Source organism: Exophiala viscosa (assembly GCF_022695815.1).
Source record: "Exophiala viscosa unplaced genomic scaffold EDD37scaffold_5, whole genome shotgun sequence".
In the NCBI taxonomy this organism is placed as follows: domain Eukaryota; kingdom Fungi; phylum Ascomycota; class Eurotiomycetes; order Chaetothyriales; family Herpotrichiellaceae; genus Exophiala; species Exophiala viscosa.
Genome location: NW_026944357.1, coordinates 598,347 through 624,841, shown reverse-complemented (window position 1 = coordinate 624,841; position 26,495 = coordinate 598,347). Strand labels below are relative to the sequence as shown.

At 51.4% G+C, this 26,495-nt stretch overlaps 12 protein-coding genes across 12 annotated transcripts; 7 read left to right on the top strand and 5 right to left on the bottom strand.

The window, feature by feature from the left end:
- Positions 1–364: 364 nt before the first annotated feature.
- EDD37DRAFT_402717 (uncharacterized protein) lies at positions 365–1,397 on the bottom strand. The gene has a single exon (XM_062812356.1). It carries the CDS (start codon positions 961–963, stop codon positions 454–456), a length of 510 nt encoding a protein of 169 aa, XP_062670072.1. The 5' UTR covers positions 964–1,397; the 3' UTR covers positions 365–453.
- A 1-nt stretch (position 1,398) lies between these two features.
- Positions 1,399–4,617, top strand: EDD37DRAFT_402729 (uncharacterized protein). Its single transcript, XM_062812358.1, has 10 exons — positions 1,399–2,684; positions 2,732–2,819; positions 2,867–2,909; positions 2,963–2,983; positions 3,033–3,081; positions 3,143–3,227; positions 3,277–3,310; positions 3,361–3,389; positions 3,559–3,634; positions 3,751–4,617. The coding sequence occupies exons 1-10, from the start codon at positions 1,559–1,561 to the stop codon at positions 4,276–4,278; spliced, it is 2,079 nt and encodes a 692-aa protein (XP_062670071.1). The 5' UTR covers positions 1,399–1,558; the 3' UTR covers positions 4,279–4,617.
- Positions 4,618–5,798: 1,181 nt separating this feature from the next.
- EDD37DRAFT_564184 (uncharacterized protein) lies at positions 5,799–6,173 on the top strand (the record flags this gene model as incomplete). The annotated part of the gene is made up of 1 exon (XM_062813994.1): positions 5,799–6,173. One exon carries the CDS (start codon positions 5,799–5,801, stop codon positions 6,171–6,173), a length of 375 nt encoding a protein of 124 aa, XP_062670070.1.
- Positions 6,174–6,455: 282 nt separating this feature from the next.
- Positions 6,456–9,376, bottom strand: EDD37DRAFT_402721 (uncharacterized protein). The gene has a single exon (XM_062812357.1). The coding sequence runs from the start codon at positions 9,003–9,005 to the stop codon at positions 6,672–6,674; it is 2,334 nt and encodes a 777-aa protein (XP_062670069.1). The 5' UTR covers positions 9,006–9,376; the 3' UTR covers positions 6,456–6,671.
- Positions 9,377–9,398: 22 nt separating this feature from the next.
- On the top strand, positions 9,399–9,999 carry EDD37DRAFT_402678 (dolichol-phosphate mannosyltransferase subunit 3). The gene is made up of 2 exons (XM_062812355.1): positions 9,399–9,594; positions 9,661–9,999. The coding sequence occupies exons 1-2, from the start codon at positions 9,547–9,549 to the stop codon at positions 9,913–9,915; spliced, it is 303 nt and encodes a 100-aa protein (XP_062670068.1). The 5' UTR covers positions 9,399–9,546; the 3' UTR covers positions 9,916–9,999.
- Positions 10,000–10,049: 50 nt separating this feature from the next.
- On the bottom strand, positions 10,050–10,798 carry EDD37DRAFT_650067 (phosphoribosyltransferase-like protein; the record flags this gene model as incomplete). Its single annotated transcript, XM_062818202.1, has 3 exons — positions 10,050–10,521; positions 10,585–10,691; positions 10,766–10,798. The coding sequence occupies 3 exons, from the start codon at positions 10,796–10,798 to the stop codon at positions 10,050–10,052; spliced, it is 612 nt and encodes a 203-aa protein (XP_062670067.1).
- A 214-nt stretch (positions 10,799–11,012) lies between these two features.
- On the bottom strand, positions 11,013–12,420 carry EDD37DRAFT_402674 (uncharacterized protein). Its single transcript, XM_062812354.1, has one exon. The coding sequence runs from the start codon at positions 12,293–12,295 to the stop codon at positions 11,501–11,503; it is 795 nt and encodes a 264-aa protein (XP_062670066.1). The 5' UTR covers positions 12,296–12,420; the 3' UTR covers positions 11,013–11,500.
- Positions 12,421–12,770: 350 nt separating this feature from the next.
- EDD37DRAFT_630392 (protein phosphatase) lies at positions 12,771–15,074 on the top strand. The gene is made up of 2 exons (XM_062816573.1): positions 12,771–13,973; positions 14,024–15,074. Exons 1-2 carry the CDS (start codon positions 12,873–12,875, stop codon positions 14,609–14,611), a joined length of 1,689 nt encoding a protein of 562 aa, XP_062670065.1. The 5' UTR covers positions 12,771–12,872; the 3' UTR covers positions 14,612–15,074.
- Positions 15,075–15,113: 39 nt separating this feature from the next.
- EDD37DRAFT_630391 (uncharacterized protein) lies at positions 15,114–19,578 on the top strand. The gene is made up of 2 exons (XM_062816572.1): positions 15,114–15,838; positions 15,915–19,578. The coding sequence occupies exons 1-2, from the start codon at positions 15,597–15,599 to the stop codon at positions 19,354–19,356; spliced, it is 3,684 nt and encodes a 1,227-aa protein (XP_062670064.1). The 5' UTR covers positions 15,114–15,596; the 3' UTR covers positions 19,357–19,578.
- Positions 19,579–19,670: 92 nt separating this feature from the next.
- On the top strand, positions 19,671–22,475 carry EDD37DRAFT_402555 (cation transport protein-domain-containing protein). The gene is made up of 4 exons (XM_062812353.1): positions 19,671–20,105; positions 20,157–20,184; positions 20,233–21,068; positions 21,117–22,475. Exons 1-4 carry the CDS (start codon positions 19,886–19,888, stop codon positions 22,373–22,375), a joined length of 2,343 nt encoding a protein of 780 aa, XP_062670063.1. The 5' UTR covers positions 19,671–19,885; the 3' UTR covers positions 22,376–22,475.
- Positions 22,476–22,859: 384 nt separating this feature from the next.
- Positions 22,860–24,796, top strand: EDD37DRAFT_402553 (uncharacterized protein). The gene is made up of 3 exons (XM_062812352.1): positions 22,860–23,399; positions 23,464–24,056; positions 24,115–24,796. The coding sequence occupies exons 1-3, from the start codon at positions 22,945–22,947 to the stop codon at positions 24,735–24,737; spliced, it is 1,671 nt and encodes a 556-aa protein (XP_062670062.1). The 5' UTR covers positions 22,860–22,944; the 3' UTR covers positions 24,738–24,796.
- Positions 24,797–24,887: 91 nt separating this feature from the next.
- Positions 24,888–25,738, bottom strand: EDD37DRAFT_609185 (uncharacterized protein; the record flags this gene model as incomplete). The annotated part of the gene is made up of 6 exons (XM_062815114.1): positions 24,888–25,014; positions 25,068–25,135; positions 25,181–25,215; positions 25,250–25,389; positions 25,667–25,679; positions 25,714–25,738. The coding sequence occupies 6 exons, from the start codon at positions 25,736–25,738 to the stop codon at positions 24,888–24,890; spliced, it is 408 nt and encodes a 135-aa protein (XP_062670061.1).
- Positions 25,739–26,495: the final 757 nt, after the last annotated feature.

The following is a 26,495-nucleotide window of genomic DNA, read 5'->3' as shown; positions in this document are numbered from 1 at the left end:
AGGCGGGAAGCCGAAAGTGGTAATGAAGGTGAGGTATTATTCGACTGCTGGTGAATGCGTAGAGATCTTGCTCCGCTCCAGGGACTGGAGAGTACCCGTGATGTATATGAACTGGGCGTGGGCCGGATTGCCTTGTCGGAGATGGTGCCGGCGGAAGTGAGAGGGCGTTCGTATAAAGTATGCGTGCCTCTTAATCCTGCCTTCGTAGGTGATGTTTTGGCCGGCAAGTGCTGATAGTGGTAATTGGAGGTCGTAGATCTCACTACGCCAGTCATTCCGGCTCACTGGGACGTCGCACACGATACTCAGCCTGCCGATCGAGGTAAGTCCTACGTTGTTGGAGCTTATCGCTGGCGAGACCGTACTGGTATGATGTGGCGTGCTGTTGTCGCTCGGTGGAAACGCTGTAGAGGTGTACCGTGTGTCTAGTCCGACTTCAAGGTATGGAATCGTTCAGAATGGAAACCTCCTCATCTCTTCTTTTGTCCAGTACTTCCTCATATTCTCCGCCTCGAGTTCTTTCACTTCTTCGTCGAGATGACGCCATAGGACGTCGCTGAACAAATCCATGATGGTGCGCACTTCTTCTCTGCGCAGTTCTCGATCTCCTCGCTTGCACTCGAGCAGATACGGCATGAGCGCTTCAAGGCCTTTGTGGATCTCCTTGTGTTGGTCCTTTGCGAAATGACGTGGTCGGAATCCTTCCATTTTCTGAGCGAGGAAAGGAAACCAGTGGGCTTCTTCAATGTTGTGGTGACCTTCGAGGTGCTGACAGAATTGGATGCCCATGTTGATCAATTGCATTGGAGATAACTTGGATTTCCCTGGGGCTGTGCCGGCGTACAATGCGTCCCAAGTAGCACGGAAACGGCTGTGGTAGTACTCCATTTCCTCCGCGAGGCGGTTGAAGATCCTAAAGTCCGCCGCTGAGAGCGGAGGGAGGGGCTCTGAAGTTGTTGACATGGTGGTTCTGTGGTTTGATGATGTGCAGATGGTTCTGGGAGATAGGTCGTCTGGATATGTATATCAGGTGGAATTTGAGGTGGCGAGCCGTCTTCAGAGAAAAAGAATTCGAGATGAGCGTTGCCAGGCTTGCCGACTTACTAAGCAAGGCTGGGAGATTTGCAGGAATTACCGGCGTCATTGCCGCAATGGACTAACCTTGGGACGCCGTATCACTTCAGAGCATGCAGGAGCCGCTTGATACTGGTTCCGCGCGAGTCAGGCCAGCACAAAGATTCTGCTTGATCAGCGTGAGGTGCAAAGTCGCAGACGATTCATCTCAAAGCCTGCTTCGTTGGTTTTAGGTGCACAGTTATGGCATATTATCACTGATCCAGCATCGCCTGCCGCGCAGATGGTTGACAACAGAAACACCACTGTAAAAGCAGCACGTTGCCAAGCATAGGACGAATTAGGGCGGCCTGTAACTTGAACCTCCCCTACTGTGCACACTTCGTTGTACCTGCATCTGTGAACTGTACGACCAGGATGGAGCAGAAGACGAGCCTCGAGGTGTGATGCTCAAATAACCTAATGAGTAGAGAGGATATTTGCTATGCGTGGACGCAGTCTTCACTTCAACCTCAAAACTTACGTTGACTCCGTCATGGCTACCAACAACCCTCAAACACCGCGGTCAAGCAGGTTTTTCCAGTGGATGGAGGACGACGTGCCAATCATCGACACAAACGAGAGCTTTTCAGATGTCACCTTCAAGCTCTTCACTTTCGTCGGTAAAGCCATCGACGCGGCGTATACGTATGAGCAGCTTCGCACATCTGTTGCTGGCCAGACATTGAAGCCGCTGATCTCCAAATTGAGCGAGGAATGTCACCATCCAGGAGTTGTTGCTGCGCTGCTGGCAGCGCGGTATCTTTTCACTAATGACTCGGGCGTCACTGACAGTGGACTTAACGAAAGCAGGGCTCTTGCGTGCGAATTGGTGGCGTGGCAGTTTTTGACATTTCTATCCGAAAAAGAACTGATCGACTATCTCCTTTACGAACTTCCTGAGCGTCCAGACGCGTCTCAGCAGTCCCAAGCCGCACCCAACGGCTCTGGTGAGCAGGAAAATGAGACCTTTGACGAGACCTCACGCCTGATTCGCTCTCCTTCGGGCGACTACGGCGGCCTTCGTCCTCCCAAACGCGTCTCTGTCGACAATCCAATAGGAACTTCGGCCAGCTTTAGAGAAGATCCAAGTGGAGGCTCACGACTAGACCTCGATCAGTCGATGGCGGGCATGAATGCATTGGAGATTGCGGCCATAGCGGACGCGAAGAAATTTCTCTCTCAGGCTCCAGTTCAAAAGATTGTGGAAGACATCTGGAACGGCGACGTCATCTTCTGGGAGTCACTGTCTGTTCATGCTGTTAAAAAGCCTCGCAGCTACAACAAGCGTGTCGCTGACCCCTTCACTCGCTTGCGGGTTCCCAAATATCAAAAGGCATTCCAGATTGCATTTTTCATATCCTTCCTGGTCCTATACTATTCAGTCCTTGTGGAACGGAATCCAACGCACGTCACAGCGACCGAGGCCTTGTTGTACGTTTGGATTGCAGCATTCGCATATGATGAGTTTGGCGAGATCAAGGATGCTGGCTTCATGTTCTACCAAACTGATTTCTGGTCACTCTGGGACATTGCCATCATCGGAGTAAGCGCTGCTTTTGTTGTGATAAGTCAGTCAATCCAGTTGTGCTTTGACTTGCCACTAAAACTTGAACAGGGGCTATCGGCTTGCTCAAAAACAGCGACTACATCACTGATGTAGCTTTTGATACCTTGTCCTTGGTAGCACTGTTTTTGGTTCCAAGGTTGGCTACCCTCAACCAGTGTTAGCAAGCGAAGCTGATCTCTCCAGGATATTCTCTGTGATGAGTCTGAATCCCTACTTCGGCAGCCTGGTAAGAAGCTCCGTTGATGCTCATCAGACAACCTTTACTGATATAACGCAAAGATCCCTGTCTTGAAGGAAATGGTAAGCGATAGCACTAAAAGACATATCGCAAGCGACTGACAAAGGCCAGACAAAAGCGTTTTGCAGGTTCCTGCCAGTGATCATTGTGCTTTATCTTGGTAAGGGCGACCAGCATGCCGTTGACGTAACCTGGACTGCGCCCTGACACACCGCAAATAGGGTTCTTGACCACTTTTACTATGCTTGCAAGAGACCGCATGACCATCAACGACATGAGCTGGCTTCTGATCAAGGTCTTCTTTGGGTAGGCATGCAACGCTCGCGCATCAAGTACGGACTAACCATCCAAACAGGTCAAGTTATCTCGGTTTTGACATGGCTGTCAAGGTAGGTACCCTGGCCGGTCGTCGTCAAAGAGTGATGCTAACATGCCATAGATCTCCCCGTTGTTCGGATATACTTTGATGTATGTGTACACCGCCACTCCCTACGCATCCATGACATTGCTGCATTTGCTCAGCCCCAGCAGGGGCTCGGCGCTTAAATTCCCACTTCTTGATATAGCCATTGGGCGCGGCGGAAGCAGTCAGCCTGAGCGCGTGCGATGAGAGATGCTAACATTGCACCTTGAACAGGCTCATTTTCGTGTGTCTTACCAACATCCTCCTCATCACGTCACTTGTTTCTTTGGTGTCAAACTCGTTAACGGAGGTAAGCTTGTTCATACTGCCCTCAAATCTCCATCGTGTTGCGCATGGTCGCATAACCGCGACCACCTTGAATTAGCCGCCACACCATGCAGCATGTCATCTGATTGGTCGGTATAGGTCATGGCCCATGCCAGAGAGGAATACCTCTTCCAGTACTCCATCTACGTCTTGGAGAGCAGTACATCTCGACGCTTGACCTACTTCATGCCACCCTTGAATTTGTTCCCCTTGATACTACTGCGACCACTGCGGCTTGTTCTACCATCCGAAGACGTCCGGCGCATTCGGATTGCAGTCCTCAAAGCCACTCATGTTCCTTTCCTTGCCCTGATTTGGGCTTACGAAAAGTCAATGCGAGTGGTATTCGCTGCGCGTCCGACAATCGCTAAAGCTCCACATTTGACCAGCCGTCCTCTGAGTGGAGGACAATTCAGTCTTGGTGGTGCCCAAGACTACGCCAGATCTCCAATGACTCGAAGAGTGCCTCCTGCAGCCATTCGACCAGCAACACCTGAGAGGGCGGACTCCACCACAAAATCAGCCTCGGGCAGTGCCGATACCGCAGACTTGGTTGCGCTTGTCCAGAAGTTGAGTGCCCAAGTTGATGGTTTGACCGCCATGGTTGCTGGCCAGCAGAAAGATTAAGTCACCATCTGCCACTAATCGGCGGGGCAAGCCGGCCTACTCGGTCGATAGATGCAGCATGGATAGGTCACGATGCAAGATCGAATGCTGGACTGCGCATGGCCAACGGAAATAACGCTTAATGATGGGCACAGCCTGAAAATGCTGAGCAACTGACCCTTAACACGCAGTGGGAATAGCTAGATTATGGATGGTCGATTGGAAAAGAACTCCCGGAGCTGCATAAATCTAGCCAGCCAGGGTCGTTCGGCAAAAGCTCTGGGTTCCGCAGGCCCTTCTTGCTTCACTGCACACGGGAATTGCTGAACCTGTGAGCCCTTCCAGCTATGCTCCACCCCTGCAACAGCCCGACTTCGAGGACTGGTCCCTACTGATATGCGAAGATCAACATCTCCACTGCGTGCTCTTGCAAAAATGCGTATGGGTAAGCACTGCCGACATGGAAGCAGCTACTTTAGGCGCAACCATGGCTCGTTATCCTCACACTCCTCCCTAAAGGGTCCAGACTGCAGTGTTGTCAATTCTGATATTCCTTGCATCGATGCTCACGGCCTCCCCAAGTCCCGCACAGGCGCGGCCAAGATAGCTTTGGTCGACATTTGTCTACCTTCAGCTTTTGATGAGGGCATACTGCGCTCAAGTCTGTGCTTCCCAAGCTTCCTCAAAAAGCCGGCATAATGGTTCCCTATTCTCGACCTTCAGGCGAATGTATCACGGTGGCTTCCACTTCGTCTGCAACGGGCTACGAAATCGACTCGTCTGCATTCAACCGAGTATCGGCATCTTCTTCTACCCTCGACTCCAGCTTTCCAAACTCCTGCGGTTTGCCTTTCGCTTGGAGCAACTGCGCTGGCGGCGGAGAATCATTCTTGCCATCTACAAATGCCCCAGTAAATCAGTGGCATGGCAGTTTCTTCGCATCACCAGTCAGGAGCTACATGCCCATATCAGGTTCTGTGTCAGCCCATCAATCCTGCTTGCCGGAATCTCCTTCTGTCCTGGTGCAACCTGAAACATGGGTACAGACCTTTCCTGCGGCTTCTTTGGCCAGATGGCCATATCATCAAAGCTTTGAGAATACCGGACGCTCGCTAGCCCATTCGCAGACAGAATCTGAGGGGACAAGGGTATGTGACATCGTCTCGCAGTCCACCAGGATATATGAGAGGAACCAAAATGGTGTTTGGGAGGACTGGATCTCAGGTGACATGTTTCTGCAAGATCTGGAACGGCAGCCCCTGTCCAGTGTCACTACCACTGGAGCACTGACAAGAGTCATCTCGACAAAAGGAGTGTGTGATACTGGCACTGTGCAACGTCAAGAAATGTGGAATACTGCCAACGGAGTCTGCTCGGATGCTGCTCAATCTCCGATCCACGAGTGCCCTCCCACGGCCGAGACGTTCCAATCTATGCAACCACAATTCCCTCAAGGCACGGGATTTCGGTGGGAAGGAGGTCCAACTCAGTGCGCAGTATGCACGAAACACTTCGACACTCCTTTCGATCTCGAAGAGCACATGCACGAGCACGAAGGACAACATATATGTCCAATATGCGCAAAGACGTTCCCAGAGAAAAACCAACTTGGCAACCACAAGAAGAGTCACGACGGGCCATTCGCATGTACCATCTGTCCGAAAGTGTTCCCCAAACGGGCGGCTCTCACGTCCCATTCGCGCACTCACGATCCTTTTCGGCGCACCGTGAAGTGCACAGTGGAAGGGTGCGGGAAGCAGTATCGCAGAGGCGGCTGCTTGAACCGACATATGAAAAGCGCTCATCAATCGGGAGATACTTATGCATGTCAATTCTGCAGGAAGACGTATCGTCGGTCCGATCTTAGAGATCGACATGAAAAGGATCATTGCCACGTCCGGCAACAAGTTGAGTAGACCGGCACCTCTACTACAGTACCTACTCGGCGGATGTCCGGCGGACTGTAGTAGTACGTTCGCCATGGATTATTGAGTCGTCGACATCTAGTTCCCATAGAGTATACTCAATGTGGTTGCGTCATGTACAAGCAGAGCTGCAGAGAATCCATTATACCTGGCATTAGGTAGCCACTACTAACACGATTTCCACATTGGCTACGCAGGCTATCAACGACATCCCTTGTGACCGACCACAACATAAGATATCTAAGAACATATTCTATTCTCACATAGATTCTGTCGCAATCGACCATAGGATGAGTCAATGCAGGACTTCCCGTTCGCTCAGTCATACTTAAGCCTCATGCCGGCAGGTTAGTAGTTGGGTTCGTGAGAACCAGCGAATCCCTGCTGTTGATTGTTTTTGCCATTTTGTTTTTGGACGTTTTAGTTCATCTTTCAAGACCATACACAATCTATCGTCTGCTCATTGTTTGGACATCAAAAGACAACAACTCAAACGAGGCCCATATTTGCAGCCGCAGCTTCAAGTCCTGCTCTCACGACATCCGCGCTGTCGGTGATTGAGACCTGGTTCTGCAGCATCCTCACAACTAGGACTTTGACGTTCTCGTAACGTGGATCTCTGCCCACGCTCGACATGTCGTGCATCGTCTCCAGTCCGGTACTTGTTTGTCCTTTCGTCGAAGTCCCATCCACACTTTTGCTCGAGTTCTCGTTAACAATCTGTTTCAGACGCATGAGAAGTTGGTTCTCGTCTCTTGCTAGGGCGGACGTGATCCATTGCCGCGCACCGGGCAGCGTGGAAAGGAGACCTAGCCCGAACCAGGCCTCGGCCTCCACTTGTACTGATCCATTTCCAGCTGTGGATGTGACTAAGGTATCGTAAGGCTGAGACTGGTTTTGCGGCTGAGTGATGATATAGGCTATTGTGTCTGCGAACGTGGTGTGACTGGGTGTAGAAGAGCCACGTAGGCAGAGAACGTCATGTTCGTAGGGTCTTGTGTCTGAGTGGGCATTGCCCTGAGAATTGGAGGAAGAGAGATACGTTCTGAGCATCTCGATGACAAGACGTCCAGTCTCGTTTTTCGTACCAGAGTCGTTGGTCTTCTCGAACAAAGACAGTATTGATACCAAAAGGGTTCTGTTTTCAGAAGATACGTCTTCACTGGAATCGTTGTCATCGGAATTGTCTTCATTAGGATCGTCTGCAAATTCAGCGTAGAGATCGTGCAGGAACTCGGGACGGCCTTTGATCAAAAGCCGCACTAGAGTCAACGTCGCACGCTGGATGTCAATTCCCAGGACCTCGGTCTCGCTCGTTGGCTTGAGGAATTTTCGTATGGACTTCATCATGCCTGCCGTATGCAGTGCATTTTGACCTTCACGGCATAGAGATATCCGTGTGGCGATGTCGACGACGGGTAAAAGGACGTCTGGGTCCAGTGACTGTGCGATGAGCTCGGTTAGATATGATGCTATTGGAGTCTCCGTCGCCAGATGGACAGCTTTGTCTGTCGAGGTTATGCTGTTGGCTACCAGCACACATACACTTGCTAGTGGGCCAAGGGGGAAACCGCTTCCAATGCTCAGATAGCCTATGCACAGGCCTAGCAGCTTGGATCTGGGACCGGAAATGGCAGTGAAGGAGTCTGATGCGGATATCTCGTAGACCCTCTTCAGAATTGCTTTTCTGTATGGCGCGAGGATCTCAGATAGTTGTTCGTCCTCGTCTTCGTCGTCTTGTTCTTGGGACGGGTAAGGAAGCTTGATGAGGCGCCATGATAGTTCGTCGTTCGCGACCACAGTGTCACGACATTCCGGCTGAGAGAGAACGTTCAAAACAGCTTGGCAAATGGATGGGCCGGATTCGGGGTCGTCCCTCGAGATAGCGGAACCTTCCACTATCAACTGATGAACAAGACTTCTTACTTCTAGAGCTTGCCTATCGGGTTGCTTGGGCTGACCATCACTGAATGCGCTAGAGAAAATATGGTGCATGCCGTACAGCGCGGCGCGGGATGCCATTTCGATCAGGTCCGCGAGCAGGCTTAGGTGAAGCCCTGCTTTGGTCCTTACCCTGAGTAGCAATGTGACAGAAGGAATGACCGAGAAGACCTCTTGATCAGAGTAGTAGCAATTGCAGAGCTTTTGTTCTGCGAGACTCAGCGTCGGTGTCGACTGGTCGCTGCCTGGTTGCATTTCGTCCAAAGGCGGTAGCGGCTTGCCTTCACTGTCAAGGGCGGGTTCGTCGTAGTCGATACAGACATTGTAAAGGGTTGGGAGGATGAGTTCGTCTATGCGCGACCGGGTGGCAATTGCCATTAGTGATTGAATGCCGCCTCGATTCACGATGATGCTGCGGTTGACGTTGTTATCTGCACAGCAGTTCGCTATCAGGCGGAGAGCAGCCTGTTCTTCGTCCCGTTTCGATATGTCCCACGGTCGACTGATGATTCTTCTCGCGACTTCGAGGATGCAGTCTGGGTTGGCTTCACCGGATAGTTGGCGCAGGTTCGTGTCCGGGCTTGGTCTTTCAGGGAGGCCGAACAGAGGTCGCCAGAAAGGCATTTCTCGGGTGATGCTCGCTAGAAGCATACTTAGTCGAGGATTGTAGGACGACTTGCTGTCTGTGGCGGCGTGGAAGTGCATCGTCAGGTCTCTAAGAGCATCAGACATGTTTGCTGAGGTGACTTGACCAGAGCCCGCATTCTGCAACTTCGACACAGCGGTCGAGTGGAGGTCAAGGAGTTCCTCGTTCTCCGGGGCCTGCTCTGACAAGGCTGTGGCAAGCCTCACGCATGCTTCTTGTTCAATCAACGTTGCCATGATCTTCTTGCTTGCCCAAGATTTATCAGCAGCTAACAAGTCAGGCTGCACCAGAGGTGAGCATAGTCAGGTCAGGAAGGCTGGAGTGGGAGAATGGCTGGACTGCCTGGCCCAGTGGTCAAGTCTTCACGGCTACTTGACGGGCTGGCCAGTAGGCAGTCACTGATCGACTGTGAACAGAGACGCTCTGGTCCTGAGGTCGTTGAGATAGTTGAAGCATTTGACTTAACCAGATTCCGACGTCAATTGGTGTTCGACAGAGCAAACAATCCCGTCCAAGGAAGAGACAAACGACACAAGGCTGAGCTTCACCTTTGGTCTTCTTGGTCGACGGAAGAAGGGGTAATGTCCTCCGGCGAAGTATTTTCATGTTTGACACGTGTAAAGAACGCAGTATTCTGTCCACTGCTTCAAGTCAGAACACGTCGACCATATATTTGCACTTCTGCTTCTCGACGTCCAGAACGAAGTAAACACCTCAGCGAGGACTTATATCACTCAGCATTGACATTGCGACGCGTTATTTCCATCCTCCATAACCATGGGTCGCGCTACTCAAACAATTTCTTTTGCCTTGCTGGTTTCCTCAGTATGTTCTCGACACTGTTCATTTCTGGCTTCCGTGATTATGAGCAATGACTGACCCGCGATGTAGGCATACCTCTTGCTAGCACTACCACTCTTGACCCAAGACTCACCGGTGCCATCTCTATTACCGACCAAAATCCAAGTCGAGATCATCCCCGTTCTGCCCTTCTGGGCTCTCATTTCACTGGGCGCCTATCTGCTAGGACGATTGGGCCTGGGAGTCTTGCGCTTCAATGACACAAAGGCAGCATATACGGAGCTCATGGGACAAATAGACGCGGCAAAGAAGAGCTTGGACACGAGAAAGGTGCGCTGGGATTGAGCGTCCGGCCGGAAATCTCGGAGGATACCTCGGACAGCAAGGCTGGCAGTGTCTGTTCTATCATCTTCAATACCGGCGTTCACTAAGGTCGGATATGACCAAACGAAGAAGCTCTGTATCTGTTCTGGTCTAGTCTAATTGGCGCTCTTCTCAACCGCCAGTTTATCATGTTCATCAATATCAATGGCCTCCCAGGGATAGCAGATCCACACATCACCGACAGTGACTGCAGCCAAGTATCGGTTCTCATTGATCATGTCTTCCGGAAGATGTCCCTTCTTGACCTTGTCTTTGTTGTGCAGTACGAATATCGAGAATTTCGTCTTCTCTGTTCTGCCTTGCTGTTGTCTGGCTGTCTCAACGTCTTTCTCCAACTCTTTGACTGCGTACTCGAGCGTCGTGCGAGTGTCGTCCACTTCGTCGACAATCAAAACGTTCTTGCCGATCAGATTGGACATTTCCAGAGACGACAGATCGAGCCATTGCGTTCGCGTGACTTTTGTGCCAGGGGCTTCGACAGGATCGGAGCCAGATAGTGTTTCGTACAGAGACAAGCCAATAGCTTGAATGGGAATGTTTGGACTACCCGGCTGCTTGAGAAAGGATCTGTAGATCTCGACATCAGCATCACATTCGACAGCAGTCCTTTTGTTTGGTGTTCAGCCGTACCTGAGTATTCTGGCAGGAACGTAGCCACCACCACCAATCGCGATCATGAGGTTCGGCTGAAAGTCTTCGAGGATCTTCGGGGCTGCCTTCTGGCATAGTTTGTGGATCTATCCGTCGTCATTGTTGTTCGCTGCCATGTCGCATGCGACAGCCTCGCAGGCAAGTCTGTGGTGTGACCAACCTCATTGTATGTTACGTAGACCTTTTCCACCATCTTGACGGCTGAACCTTGATCGTTGGAATGTGAGATGGGGACACAAGCTGTGAGAGTCAGGGGAGTGAAATATGAAGTACTTTTGTCAAGTCAAGGTCACATCTTCAAATCCACTCAGGCAAGGCAACGCGAGCGGGTTGTGCTCGGCCAAAAAAAAGTTTCTCGTTGACGGCAGGGCGGCGGCGGCGTCATTGGACTTTTCTTAGCGAGTCACGACCCCGCAGAGACCACGATTAACGATTCTGCATATCCCATTACTTACCAGTGCAGCTCCCCCTTGATGTGCGCTCCTGGGCTTTCGCAGGCCTTGATTGCGTCAAGTCGAGGATCCTAGTTGACCCTGGTTCTGGACGCTTCATTGACGAGCAGGAATGACTATAACTTTTGTAACACAAGTAGCCTTGCGCCGGCGTTCGCAACCGTACCGAACCCAATCGCAGACAACACTCCGACCTGGTCTGAGAGCCGATCTACCTCAGCCTTGAACGCATCCTGAACCCAGATATCATCGAAGATAGTCGCTATTCTGAATCCCTCAGGCTTAACGACCCTGGCAAACTCCTTCACCTGTGTCAAGCTATTATGCATACTAGGCGGCACCTGTTGGGCAGAAAGGCACGAAATCAGGATGCACATGCTTTGGCAAAGGGTAAACGTGATTTGAAAAATGATCGTTTCACATCATAATTTTCATAATTCATCTCATCCTCGGAAAACCATCTTTAGACCTCCTGGAGTAGCAACGGCTTTGGTTGGTGCGAGAGTGCAAGTTTTCCCCTTGGCTTCGGCCTCAGCCAGCAATCGAGATACCAGCGGCCCAGCAACCTCAATATCAGGGTTACCATCGAGCTCGATAAACTTGAGATGCGGCATTGTGGCAAGGACGTCACGAAGCAGGTCTCCGCAGAAGTCCGTGTAGAAGTCTAGTGAGATCCTCCATTTCTCATACATGGGTAGACTCGGGTCTGCTTGCACGAATATCTTCAGTGTCTGAACTGCGGATGACCTTCCCAAGCGTCGTGCCAGGAGTTTACCAACCCGCCACGTCTTTGGTGGACTCGTCCAGCTGGAGCCTATCACCATTTCCAACTTGGTCACCACTGAGCGGTACATCAGCCGCAAGTCCTGGTAAAGTGGCGTGGATGTGAAATCCTGTATGTAGAAAATCCTGAAGCTCAATGAGCTGTAGAGAATATACGATGCCTCTTGATGCATCAGCTTGTTGGCCAAGAGGAGTGAGGTGCGGCTTTTCTTCCGACCATTGACTCCTCCGGAACTAAACAGGACCAGGGCGTAGACCTTGTTACGGATCTCTGCGGGCAGTTGGAAGAATGGGAACGGTTCGCCAAGTAACGCAGTTTCGTCGGCTTCGTCCGTAGTCTCGGGCTTGTTCTCATTGTTACCCAGAATCTGCTTTTTCAGGCCCTTTTTCGAAGGCAGTCGGTCTTCGGGTATGGGAAAGGCATTGACAAGTCCTGCTCGCCAAGACGGCGGCATCGGTGGCTTGAATGCAGAGGATCAGAAGATGGGAAGATTGAGATCAGTGCGCACCGAATCACGATCTGACCGATGCGGGTTTATGCACTCATCGTGGCCGGCGGCGAAGGGAAAGGTGGAATGTTGCGTCCTTACGGGGCGATCTGGAGATCATAGGCTGGCCTCTCTTGCGCTCTTGAGGAGAACGGCTGAAATTTTGCTCTTCCCAGTTAATACAATCCCCCGAACATGTAGAATCGTGCTCGGCGCATCAAATTTTCTGGGTGTAACTTTTCGATTTGTGAAAGAAGAAAGGAAAGATCATGAATAGAGCCGAGGGCTTAAGAAGAAGAGAACGATGGGGTGGCGGTCGCCAAGCAAGCCTAAGCAGATCTTTTTCTCTCACTGGCCGCAGTCGGGACCCCGGTGGGTGCTGGCAGCGGAGAGCCCCCAATGACGCCGGGCTAGCGAATGATTTTTTGTTTGACACTTCGCATCTCCAACTCGAGGATACCTACCTACCATAACTGACGAAAGAGCCATCTATTCTCTGTACCATTGTTGCTTTCATCGGCGTCTCTGGTGAGGATATGTTAGGATGTTGAAGCGTGCAGCACTGCCTCTGCTGAGGCCACGACATTTGCAGCCTCTTGTTCGGCAGGCTTTGCCGCAACTGCGATCCTACAGCCGAGATCAAGGTATCAAAGGCTCAGATTACAAGATCCCTGGTTCCCAGAGGGATTCATCGTCGCAGTCAAAAGAACTACTTCGAAAGGTTCCCTTCACTCCCACGAACCCTACCGCGAAGAATGAGCCGGCTCCCGAAACGCCGCCTTTCGGCGAAGACCCGACTCGAGACGTGGACGATGTGTCTGATTCGGTTTCGAAGGCAACTAGAAGGTCAATGAGAGATCAACATCGACAAGCGGCATCAAAAGAAGCAGCACCTTCAGAAACCCAGACGGATTCTCAGCCTCAGCAACCTTTGCCAGACTTGACTAGGGGGATACCATCAACGCTGGATGCAGAGCTTAGCCAAGCCAAACCCAATAAAACAAAAGAGGAACCGCATGCGCATCGGTCGAGCCTCAACATCACAGAAGATCCGGAAGAGGAAGTTCCCAGTAGTGGTGGGGGGCGATCTGATGGCGAAGCTCCTCGTGAGCAGTACGTCTCGTCAAGCGACCGGAAGAGAAACGCGATCCTGAGATATATGTATTCTGCTCTGGGCCTGAGTGTTCTTGGCTACTCTTTGTACCTGGGACGAAATTGGGACACCGAAGAGGAAGAGAAGAAACACGCCGACGCACCCTCAGGTTGGGGAGTCGGCGCCTTCTATGACAGAGTCAAGGCTCGTCTAGGGTCTACCATGAGCTACTATCGCGACCCGGTATCGCCTAAACTGTTGCCCGAGGAGAACCCTGATCCCAATCTACGTTACCCATTCACACTGGTATTCAGCTTAGAAGATATGTTGATCCATTCCGAATGGACAAGAGAACATGGATGGCGGACAGCCAAACGACCAGGACTGGATTACTTCCTGCGTTATCTCGGCAGCTACTACGAACTCGTGCTTTTCACCAGCCAGCCGATGGCCACAGCTGAGCTGATAATCAGGAAATTGGATCCTTACTCAACCATTCACTGGCCACTCTTCCGTGAGGCTACTCTCTACAAGGACGGTGGTTATGTCAAGGTGAGTTGGAAACTGCCCTTTTGTTCTTCAGATAGGCTAACTTGAATCAGGATCTGTCATACCTCAATCGTGACTTGAAGAAGGTGTTGATCATCGACACCGATTCTCACCACGTCAAAAATCAGCCCGAGAACGCCATTATCCTGCCAAAATGGACCGGCGATCCGAAAGATCAGACTTTGATTCAGCTGATCCCATTCCTCGAGTATCTGGCAACGATGGGTTTCGATGATGTTAGGGAAGTCCTCAAGTCATTCGACGGGAAAAACATCCCAGAAGAGTTCGCTCGGCGAGAGAAGCTCCTTCGAGAAAAATTTGCACAACAGGAGGCGGAGAAGAGGAAGGGCAGGAAGGGCAAGAGCATTGGCGGCCTGGCGTCAGCCTTGGGACTCTCCAAGTCTAACGGGGATGAGGGATCTTCGGGAGAGGGCAAGATGCTCTGGGATGAGATCCGAGAACGTGGACAGAAACAATATATGGAATTCGAGAGGAAAATCAAGGAAGAGGGCGAAAAGTGGTTGGCTGAGCGAGACGCGGAAGAAAAGAGATTGCAGGAGGAAGCCATGAAGAATATGAGGACGGGATGGTTCTCGGGATTCCTGGGCGGCGGCAAGGCTGGCGAAGAGCCGACAAAGTAAGGTGGTTTCGTTCTCTGAGCGGGATGTACAAACAAGGACTGGAATTCTGAGAACTCCTTCCATGGCGCACAAGCGTCTGATCCAAGGTCAGAGTGGTTTACAGCAGACCTAACATCTCCCTTCATGTATTGGCTACAGATTCTTTTTGGTGGTGTCGGATTTGAGTGTCTGTGGAAGGCATGGTTATAGGAGGATATGTACATTCGGGAATGCTATCCCAAAGCAGCAAATGGTCCGGACATGGGTGGCTTGACCTGGAGATATCTGAGTGTAGGAGCTGAGATGATGCCTAGGTAGGTAGGTGTTGAGATAGAAGGGAAGAAGAGACAGTCAACTACCCGAGAGCAACTCTTAGAGATATGTGTGCGAGGGGCAGTTTTCTAAGGAACCAGCTCTACTCGAAAACTGTCAGATGCATCTTAAGATTTACCTTTGATGTGGTGCGGAGTAGACTTTATGCCAGATCTAAGAAAAGTAACGTTTGATGGACTATAATTCGGGCTGAAAAAAGAAAGGTGTTTTAACTGGATCGTTCCCCATTTCACCTGCGGCTTCAGGGTCCTTTTCAGGCCATGTAATTGGCGACTGATCTCGCTTCGTACAGGTGGCGGCCACCTTAACTAAGCGTCACATTCTCTAGCCTAACCCATCTTACAGTACCCTCTAAGGTCTCGTAGAAAGGAGGGCTGTGTTAGGCTGACCAAGAGCTTCAAGTTCCATCACCCTTAATAACAACCAGAATTAACTCTTCACCCCAACACAGCGTCCGCATCGACAACATCATCCAACATCGGAGCTGCCTTGACATCCATCACCATCCGAAGTATTCTCGGTGATTCGCCTCGTCTTTGCAGGGAATGGGAAGCTTCCCTTCTCGCGACGCGTTGATGGAGGAGAAGCCATTGTGGGCGCCGTCCATCAGCCATGTCGTCTCATACAGCCTCGCCTGAATAATCCTTGAAGGCCACTGCCTATTCTCCCTACCATGTCGCCGCATGTGGTTGTCCATGCTCCGTCTATCAAGACCGCGTCGACAATTTCCCACGATGATATTCCACCACAGCCACTCGACCCATATCAACATGAGGCTGACCCCTTCCGTCCTTTGCAGTCACATGACCCCAACCACATCGACAACCATCTGCACTCCTATGCAGTCGCCGAAGGAAACCAACCGAGGTCCGAAGCTGTTGCTATCCATAGACTACCTTCAGCGGTGCTACAAAGGTGGGTGGCTTTTCCGCCTCTAAACTGCCTGCACTTGTTGAGCTCCATCGCTTTTGTTCCTGCTGACCACAGTTAGAATATTATGGATGGTCGACGCCGACACCTTTGCGTCTCTTGCCATCCTGAACCGGGCCTGGTACGGAGCTGCTCAGAGTAAAGCGTTGTACGCGCATCACCTGTCTCGATGTCCTTCCTATGCTTTGGTCAATACGGTCATCACCGGACCTTTTCGGAAAAATGACTTGTATCGACTCAAATCCAAATTCGCTGCTGAGATCCGTCGAAATCTGTTCAGAGCCTATCTACGACCCCGGCAGACTCTCATCAACCTGATCTCCGTCAGTGCAAACTCATCCGCTGCCGTACCCGGTGCTGAAGCCTTTCGTTTCGCCTTTTCGCCCAACGGGCAGACAATTCTTGCCTTAAGCTCCTCTAGGATATATGTGATTGACGCAACAACTGAGCCAATCACGGTCCGCAATGAACTCAAGACTATAAGACGACCACTGGCGGCTTCAGTCACTGACGATGGGAGTGTATTGGCCGTTTTGTCTTCCAAGCATCAAGCCAATGTCTATAACCTGACACCAGTGGGAGTCCAGCATGTGCAGGTCATAGCCATGGAAACGCCACCCCGGACTATCGCGTTAGCTCCTCAGGGCACGGTCCTGGCAGCTGCGTACGAAGGTGGAGTAGAGGTATTCTCGCTCGCGCCAACAGCATTGTCGACTGATCGCCGTGCCGTTCGGAGTGAAGGGGTGGATAGCTTGAACTTCTCCGGCGACGGATCCATGTTGGTGGGGAGTACGCAAGACCTAGAAGAGCCTTCGACTGTGGTGATAACGGCGCCTTTTTATACGGAGAACGATCTACCACCAAAGGAGATCCATAGTCGAATGTGGACCACACAGATCCTCTTTCCGCAAATCAGCAGTGTCTGTAGCCATGCAGAACTGCTCCAAGGTCATACAGAAGGCGATGCCAGTTGGCTGTTTGCCTATGATCATACACTCATGTCATACAGAGCAGTCCGAACAGATGACACGAGGACTGGTATCGCCTACTTCTTGAATCCACCCACGAGTCGTCGTTTCAGCATGCCAGCACCCTCAACAGCACCGACTGCAACTGTGTGCGGAACCTTGGTGGTAGCTGGTTTCAGCGGAAGCGGGCTTTGGATCTATGGAGTTCCTGAAAAGTTGGACATAAGCCCCGATATGGGTTCGGTCATTGAAAGGCACGAAAAGCGTTTGCAAGCAAGGGGTCAACTCACCTCCGCCACGGGGCATCTGGAACCGTTAATGGCCTACTCACCGTCACTATCTGGAAGCAGCGAGGAAATCGAGGAAGATTCATTAGCAGCAAAAGTTGACTGGAGAGAAAGTCTGTTTGTCAAGTGTCAGGAAATAAGGACCATTGAAGGCTATACTGCGGCCAAGTGGGTGGAAACATGTGAGAAAAGAGATTGTGATTTTCCTGGCAAGAGACTAGTTGTGGTCGCTCCTGGAGGTGTTGATCACTTTGTCGAAGCACTGGGAGACGAAACCATGCCTTTGGACGGATCTCGTGTTGCCATTCTCGATTTTGACTATGCACCATCTACGGGCGCCGATCGTGAGATCACAATCGAAGTGGGCGACAAGCCGCCCGAGTTGTTGACGGAGCGGATCGGCGACATGGACATTGAGGTAGCTATGGAGAGGCGACGAAGCGTGCGGGACCGGGGAAGAGGCGCTGCACGAACCGCAGCCCTGGATCGTTCAATTACTACAGCAGCTGCCACCCAGGGTCAACAATGGAACAGGGGGCGAACCACCAGTGCTTCTCAACCGTCATCGCCGCTCGATGTAGACGGACAGAGGGATCGCGGCAATTCGCCCGTGCGTGCCTCCAGGCCCTCTCAAGCGGACTTGCAAAGGTCAGCCAGTGCTGCAGGCTTCGCAACAGCTAAATATCCCCCAAGAGCACCGCTGGCGTCGCAGCAGCAAGAGGGAGGTCATATCGTCTATCACAGATCACCCACGCAGCCGTGGCCATCCGGAGACGGGTGGGAGTCACCACCTCCGCCATACTCGACTAACAGTCAGGGTCAAATACAGCCAGGCATTCCGCTGGGATCGCCCCTGATACAGCCTCGACCTTTGGGTGCGCAACAATCATCAGCTTCACCTTTGACAGGGATCCCGGAGAACGGTCATGCACATGGACAGCTTCATGGTCGTAGTTTTCAACGAACCTTTCCGCCTGGTCATGTGCCACCGACGAATCACCACTCACTTCCCTTTGCCCCTCAGAATGGGCGCCCGACGTACCCTGACCTCCCTTTCATGGGTGAGAGCAGGCCATTAGGACCTGCTGGGGTCCAATATGTTGCTCCAACCCTGACCGGTGTGCCGCCAGGACCATCGCCCACACCACCCAATGATCAACACGTTATCTCTCCCATGGCTCAGTTCTCGCCCTTGAATATGCCAATGGCCACTCCAGTATCTGCAGAGACATCTTCCAGACCAGGGTCCGGGGAAGGACATCGGATGTCAGCCCCTGATACGCCTGAGGTTGTGTCCCCATTGAATATTTCTCAGCCGGCTCAGCAACCGTTTGATTCGCCCTCTATACCCCAACATACGTCAAAACCCACGTCATCTGGTTCTATCACTCTCACTGGTGCTAATCTACAAGCCCGCTTGAATCATCCCACGCCCCCAACGCCAACAACATATGAGCAGATGTGGCAATCGCAGTACGCAACTGCAGGACCTCCTACGCCTCCCAAAGCAGCAACTACGGCCACAGAATCCCCCATACCTACCGCCACGTCGTTCTCGGTTGCACCTCCTACGTCTGATCAGATGGCCAATCTAAACCGTCGAATGTCCCAGAATGCTTGGAAGCCTCTGCCATCCGTTTCGACCAACAGCCCAGCCCACCAGAACCACAATATTGCAACACGCGACTTCAGCGGGCGATCGGTCGGGGGCCCCTCTGCACCTTGCGACTCATGGGGTTCCGTTGGTAACATAGGCCCAGCCACCTTCAACAAGACGGTGGGACTTTCCAACGGTGCAGCGAGGAACAACTCTCCTGCAAGCGGCCGCTCAATACCCGTCTCCTCTTCAACCCCGAATTTGCTCTCTACAAACCCATTGTACTCTCAAAATCGGCGTCCGCAGGTGGGCAGGCTTGATACCATCGAGAGTATATCGAGCTCATACGGACCGGGCGAACCAGGGTTTAGGTCCCATAGCATAGGGCAGGTGACAATGCCGAACGCATATCACAACTTCTATCCGCAGAACCCACACGAGATGCAACACGCCGCCATGCAGCCATCACATCAAAACAGCCTGCAGACAGCCGATGCCAATCCGCCCCCAAGCTCGAGCTTGCTGAGATACTCCAGAACAAGGAGAGGGAGGAAGAACAAACCGGGCCGCGATCATGGACATTCTCAAACCATGCCTTCAGTTGCTGACGCAGGTAAAAAGGAGAAAGGAAGTAAATGTGTCGTCATGTAAAGGTCAATGTAGGGAGGATTATATCTTTCACGATTTTCATACGAATATAATATGCGTATAGCAGACTGTAAGCGCCGGCGATGGCTGCTCTGGTCGAGGCCATAAGATCTATTGCGAAACATGTGTCCGTCAGACGGCGAGCGACCCTTTTCTCTGGTTTGCCGGTAACGGTAAATCCCAGGGATAGTCGCGACTAAAAATGATGACAACATTGACAAATTATTTTTGTCTGACCAAGAACTTGAATGCCACTCTCGCTTCCATGTCTTGGCATCAGCGACCCCTTTCCCTTCCAAGTTTCTTATGTTCAACCTCGACACTCATTCCATTACGCGACATTCCGACCATGAAGCCGTAGCGAGCATCTGCAAGACTATGCGCAACGACCGTTCTCCGGATCTTCATCCGGGCTTGCTGTAACGGCGCAGCCTGTTCTCACCCACCACGAAGGGGGAGTACGACTTCTACACCGGCATTCCAAAAGGGCCATTGAGGTTTTGATACCAAACCAGCATCCTGAACGACCAATATGCCAACACATCCCAAGATGCCACGTCACAGGCCGAGATTCTCGTTCGTCGACATTCAGACCATGCTGGAAAATGTTTCCTTCATCCACCTGCACTATTTCTATTTCTGTGCCACTTGCATGTTGGCGAGCATCGTATTCTGGGGTTCTTCTACACCAGCAAAATCCGTTCGTTACATTGACAGCCTATATCTCTGCATTTCTGCCATGACTGAAGCTGGTAAGGCCTGAGCCCCGACTGTCCACTTAAATTTCGCTGACGACCTTGCAGGGCTTAATACTGTCAACCTATCAACGCTGTACGTTACCAATTCATCCTGACTGGCCATTCTGACCATATTGTCCAGAAACACGTGGCAGCAGGTCATTCTGTTTCTGCTCATTATTATGGGCTCGGCTATCTTTGTGTCCATTGCCATATTGCACGTCAGAAAGCGTGCTTTCGAGAAGAAGTTCGCCGAGCTTATTGAAAAACGCCGAAGACGTTTACGACGCCCACGCTCGCTGACTTTCTCATGGTCGAAGCGAAACAAGGGTGCAGCGGATGATCATGAAGCTGCAGTCGCCTCAGGTGCCGTCCGTGGCCGTGCAATACAGGACCCACCGCAGGATGTGCATATTGCGGATGAGGCTTCCATGAATCCGCCCGAACGGATCAAGTCAAGGTCGGACGACACAGAAGACGAAGCCCCGGTGGCGTCAGATATGACTGAAGTCGGTGACGGCGATCAAAACAGCCACATTCGTTTTCCAGATCAACTGCCGGCTGTCGACCACGGACATAATCAAGTGCGATCTCGTAATCTAAGTCGTCGCCGCACAAGTTTCTTCGAGGGACGTGGTGTTGGAGCGCGCGCATTGGACAATCATCCTCGTAACACGAGACCGAACGATTCGCCTTGGTTAAACGAGTCCGCAGTCGAGGACGAAGTCAAGCCGTCAGGCAATGGTATATCCAAACTGGACAAGTATCTCGACACCGTCAACGGCTATCTTGGGCGAAACAGTCAATTTCATGGTCTCAGTGAAAAAGAACGAAAGAAACTTGGTGGTATTGAATACGACGCCATCTGCTTACTATCCTGGGTCGTGCCTCTCTATTTCATTCTCTTTCAGCTCTTCGGAGCTTTGGGAGTTGGTGCTTGGATGCAGGTCAATCGACCTGGGATGGCGCGAAGAAATGGTGAGCTTGCGCTCTCCCGACCTGTAATTTGTTGCTGACGACATCCAGGTGAGAACCCGTTTTGGACTGGAGCCTTCTTTGCCATATCAGCTTTCAATAACTCTGGGATGGCATTACTGGACGCCAATGCGACTGCACTTCAAACGAGTTACTATTCTCTCTTGACTCTTAGTCTGCTCATCTTGGCTGGAAACACTTGCTTCCCCCCGTTCCTGAGGCTCATTCTCTGGACGATGAAGAAGTTTATTCCAAAGGACTCCCCTTCGCTCGCATGGCGAACACGCCAACAGACCTTGGAATTCTGTCTTGACCACCCTCGGCGAGTTTACACCAACTTATTCCCAAGCGCACAAAATTGGTGGTTGGTCTTCTCTCTGGTCATGCTGAATGGCATTGACTGGGTTGCATTCGAACTGCTGAATATCGGAAACCCAACGACGGATGCGATCGCACCCCATTACAGGGCCTTGGACGGCCTATTCCAAGCCTTTGCAGTGAGGAGTGGAGGCTTCTACGTCGTGAACATAGCCGGACTTCGCTCGGGTCTTCTTGTCCTATATGTGATCATGATGTATATTTCGGCTTTTCCAATTGCATTGACAATCCGAAACACCAACGTCTACGAAGAACGCTCGTTGGGTATCTATGCCGAGGATATCGCAGAGCAAGAGAAGGAAAAAGAAGAAGTTGCAGAGAAGAGCCAAAACGGCGGAGATGCGAATGGGCAGCCTGGGCGCAAGTTCCTCTCGGGCCTCGGACGGACTCTGACGATGACCCATGGACAAGCGAAAGCTCCCAAAAACTCTTCCTGGACTCGTCAGGATTTCCTCCGGCAGCAACTCCGTGGTCAGCTCGGCCATGATCTCTGGTGGCTTGTCCTGGCCATTTTCATGATTACCGCCATTGAGACAGGACAGTTTGAACGGGATCCTGTGGTCTTCTCGACCTTCAATATCATCTTTGAGGTGGTTTCTGCTTATGGCTGTGTTGGAATATCTACCGGCGTGCCGTGGAATGCGTACTCATTTTCTGGAGCGTGGCATACGGCCAGCAAGCTGGTGTTGTGTGCGGTGATGCTTCGTGGCAGGCATCGAGGACTCCCTGTGAGCATCGATCGAGCCATCTTACTGCCGGACGAGACCCTAGCTTGGGCGGAGGAAGAGGACGCAACAAAGCGTAGAGGAAGTTTTGGCAATGCGACGACGGCACCGAGAACAAGCAGAGAAGGGCTACGACGGCCTAGGACTGCGGACTCTGGTACTCCTGGACCCAGTTTCGCTAATAGCGGTCCCGGACACATGGTCTAGCCGGGTTTGACCTGCATTCATCGTGCCTCGCAAGCATCAGTCATCGAGTTCAGTCTTACGCAGGATTGCTTTGTCACATACTAGTAACCTTTTGGAGCGACGTCATCCTCGTTTTCGCGACTTCAGGGCTTTCGCTAAGCTTACAGCAATTGAGCGCGGAGTTTAGGGGAAGCCGAGGACACACTTGGAGACTTCCAGAGATGATATATACTCATTTGCAATCAAAATCCTTGGTGCGCTGTGGTCCCACTTGCAGTATACGAAGTCGGTGCATTCTATTTTCCATCTGCTCACGTCGAGTCTGTGGGAAGGTTTCCCAAAAAGGCATCTCCACTCTTTGGGGCATCAGTCGTTGTCCTCACTTTCACCTCCACTGTGACAAACCTACAGGATTATGAGGACCTTAAAAACGTGCAGTAATTAATTGCATGATGGCAGGCAGAATCGCCCAGACGATGGCCTCACCGGTCGTCACCATAGCTTTTGCGTGGATATTAAATCTAATGGTTACCATCGACCATCTCGCCATCTGCTCACCACTGTAATTGTACTGCGAGCCGCTTTGAAAAATGCTGTACGATGTGGCCATCATTGGAGCAGGCCCAGCCGGACTGGCCGTAGCAGCGAGACTGCGAGAAGCCACACCCTCAGCGCTGTTCACGGATGACGAGCACTCCCGGTACTGGCGAAGATTCAGGCGGCGCGAAACATTCGAGACCGAACAGAAACGTCGCCGGAGATCGAATAACAGCAGCGACTCAAGTCATGATGATCCTTCGACGAACAGGTCGATCGTAGTCCTCGACGCCCACTCCAGCGAATGGATGTTTGCATGGAAAGAGAAATTTCAAAAACTGCAGATAGACCACCTCCGGAGCCCACTGTTCTTCCATCCAGATCCACGGGATAGAGACGCTCTTCTGGCGTACTCGCACTTCCACGGCCGGGCGGATGATTTGCAGGAGATCAACAATGTGGTCGGTAAAGAACTCAGTAAGCATCAGGCGAAGAAAAAGCGAGAGAAGTAAACTCTCCCGAACACATTGTATTTGGCTGTCGAAATCGGTGGTAGCTGACAAGTCATGAAGAAAGGTCATGCGACATCTGCGGATCGACGATAGAGACTCGGACCGAGTGGACTATTACACGCCGTCAACTGCAGTGTTCCATGATTTCTGCGGCGATATTGTGGATAGGTACGATCTCGGTAACCTGATTCAACAAGCAAAGGTCGAGAACATCGACTATGGCGATTTGGGCGGGTTGACCAATGCAGAGGGATTCACTTTGACCACCGACCAGGGAACCATTTTCTCGAAGATCGTTGTTCTTGCGGTTGGACCTGGATACAAGCCCTCTATCCCGTTTGACTGCAATCTCCACTTGGAGAAGAGACGAGGTAGTGTCTGCCATTGCTTCGATGGGAACGTCGGCGAGCACTGTTTGCCCAAACACGTGCTTCAGAAAATCGATCGAGGACTCCGCACATCGGTTGTGGTCGTTGGTGGTGGTCTCACCAGCGCTCAGATCGCGGACCTGGTCATTCGGCGCGGCGTCACCAAGGTCTGGCTCGTGCTGAGAGGAAAGTACAAGTTGAAGCATTTCGACGTGGATCTCGAATGGGTTTCAAAGGTCAGGAATCAGCAGATGGCTGTCTTTTGGTCAGCAGATAGCGACGAAGGTAAGTTGACCCACCCAAAACATTGTTCTGAAAAATGAGTGACCGACGGTCCTGCCAGAACGCTTCGAGCTGTTGAAACAGGCTCGTGACGGAGGCAGTATAACGCCTACATTCGACAAGATTCTCAAGAGGCATGCTGCCAATGACCGCCTTTCAGTCCTGACTCAGGCTCACATCACGGACGGAGACTGGTGCGGTCACAGTCAAACATGGTCTCTCGAGTTGTCGCCAATGCCGGTAGATTTCCCGCCACGTACTATCGACCACATCATATACGCTACGGGAGCGGCCCCGAATATTGAGAAGGTCGCCTGCATGCAACACATGCTGGCAAAGTTTCCAATGCCTGCGATCAATGGGCTGCCGCGACTTACTGATGACTTGATGTGGCATGAAGACGTCCCATTGTTCCTGACTGGTGGTCTTGCTGGGTTGAGACTCGGTCCGGGAGCTGCGAATCTTGCTGGAGCGCGACAAGGAGCCGAAAGGGTTGCATGGAAGGTCGAGGAATTGCTGGGCGGGGGCCAGAGTTCATCAATCGATAGTGATGGCCCCGGCCATAGCGATTGGAACGGAGGGCATCATGGGCAACGTGAGAGTCGTTTCAATGTCCCGGACAGGAGCGATTATACTGGTGGCTTCGTCAACCAGTTCCAGGCTCTGGCGATGGATGATGATTGAACCAATTTTTTTTTAGATGATTAGAGAGAGACGATGTTACTACTGTAGTTATTGCGAGCGAGCCTTGTCCCTTTTGGTGGCATTTTCCTACTGGGTTATTAAAGACTATACTTCTACTAGTATACATAGATTTTATTACCTGTACTAGGATCACCTCGTCGCGTCGCTTGCCTGAACGATGGTCGAGTTTGTAGTCTGCTCTGCCCACTCCCTTAGATCGATTTGAGACGCTAAAATTACTGCAGTCTGCCGGCAGTTTCTGACTACTGCGAGATGACTAGGAGTACTAGTAGTACTTTGTAATAGACACCAAACTTTATCAACACTTACGCTGTTATATCAAAAAGCACGGCATCTTGTCCTGGTTGTCGTGCTATGGGCGTTGTGTCTTTGCCGTGCTGTTTGTGTGTATGTTCTCGGTGTTTGCTGAGAATAAGACTTACTAGTAGTACTACATAGTACAGTACCCGCATCGAAACTGTCGACGTTGTAGAGTACTACCTAAGTACTACCTACTATGTACTCATGTAATTTCAACCTGGCATTTTCCAATATGGCATTTTCCGTCTCGCGGTTTGGGGCCTGGCGGTATAAACCTAGCGGTATAAACCTGGCGGTATAAACCTGGCGGTATAAACCTGGCGGTATAAACCTGGCGGTATAAACCTGGCGGTATCAACCTGGCGGTATATAGTGAACCTGGCGGTATCAACCTGGCCTTTCAACCTGGCCTTTCAACCTGGCCTTTCAACCTGGCCTTTCAACCTGGCCTTTCAACCTGGCACACTGAATCTGGCACACTGAATCTAGCAAACTGAATCTAGCAAGTTCAACCTCGCATCTTCAACCCAGCATACTGTATTCGATTTAGTATGCTGCAGTCACAGTGACCTCACAGCTCAGAGAGTACAGTACTGTATTGACCTTACACTAGCACTAGCACTTGTTGACCGGGTAGGTACAGTACACTACTTACTTACATAGTACTTATGTGTATACATGTTTACTGGCACTATGGTATCTAGTATATATACTACAGTACTACTAGTACTATATAGTACATGCTGATATATATCCCTATAGCTTCATCTAGCGCACTCAAGGCTCGGTGTGGCTCGGTCTCATGCCGCTACAGCTCCACCCCAAATCGAGTCAGCTCACTCATAGCATCCTGAATTCAGAGGTGCAAGGCAACGATAGAGAATGCCGCATGGCCTCTTATATACATGAGTAGTAATGGTACTCTTCAGTAGAGCCGCGGGAATTCGTCGTCCACCAATAAATATAGTATTGAACAAGATACGGGACGATTTTCTCATTGTCCGCTCAAACCTATTGAAAAAGGTGGTAGGCCCCCACGCTGGGCTCAGAAAGTGTAGCATCCTGATTACTGCAGACAGTTTGGCGGCGATTGTGGTATTGCAGACCCCAGCGTGGCACGGGATGTGACAGCGCGGCTCACCGGGTGACATGTGGGGGTTTATGACGCGTCCGTGCGTGAACCCCTAGAATTCTATGGTGGTACAGTAAATTTCGATGAACCCTCCAGGACCAGGATGGGAAGTACTAGTAGTAACGGGTGATGTGCTTGCCCCCTCGACCAGCTGAACTACTGTAGGCTTCTCAGCGTAGGCGTCTCCTGGAAGAGGCGTGATGTACTCTTGGGACCTCCAGGTCCGCAGGGTGTCGTCACTTGGATGCCATGATTTCTGCCATGAAAATTGACTGCTTCCGAACATGAGTTTCCAGGAAGGGCAG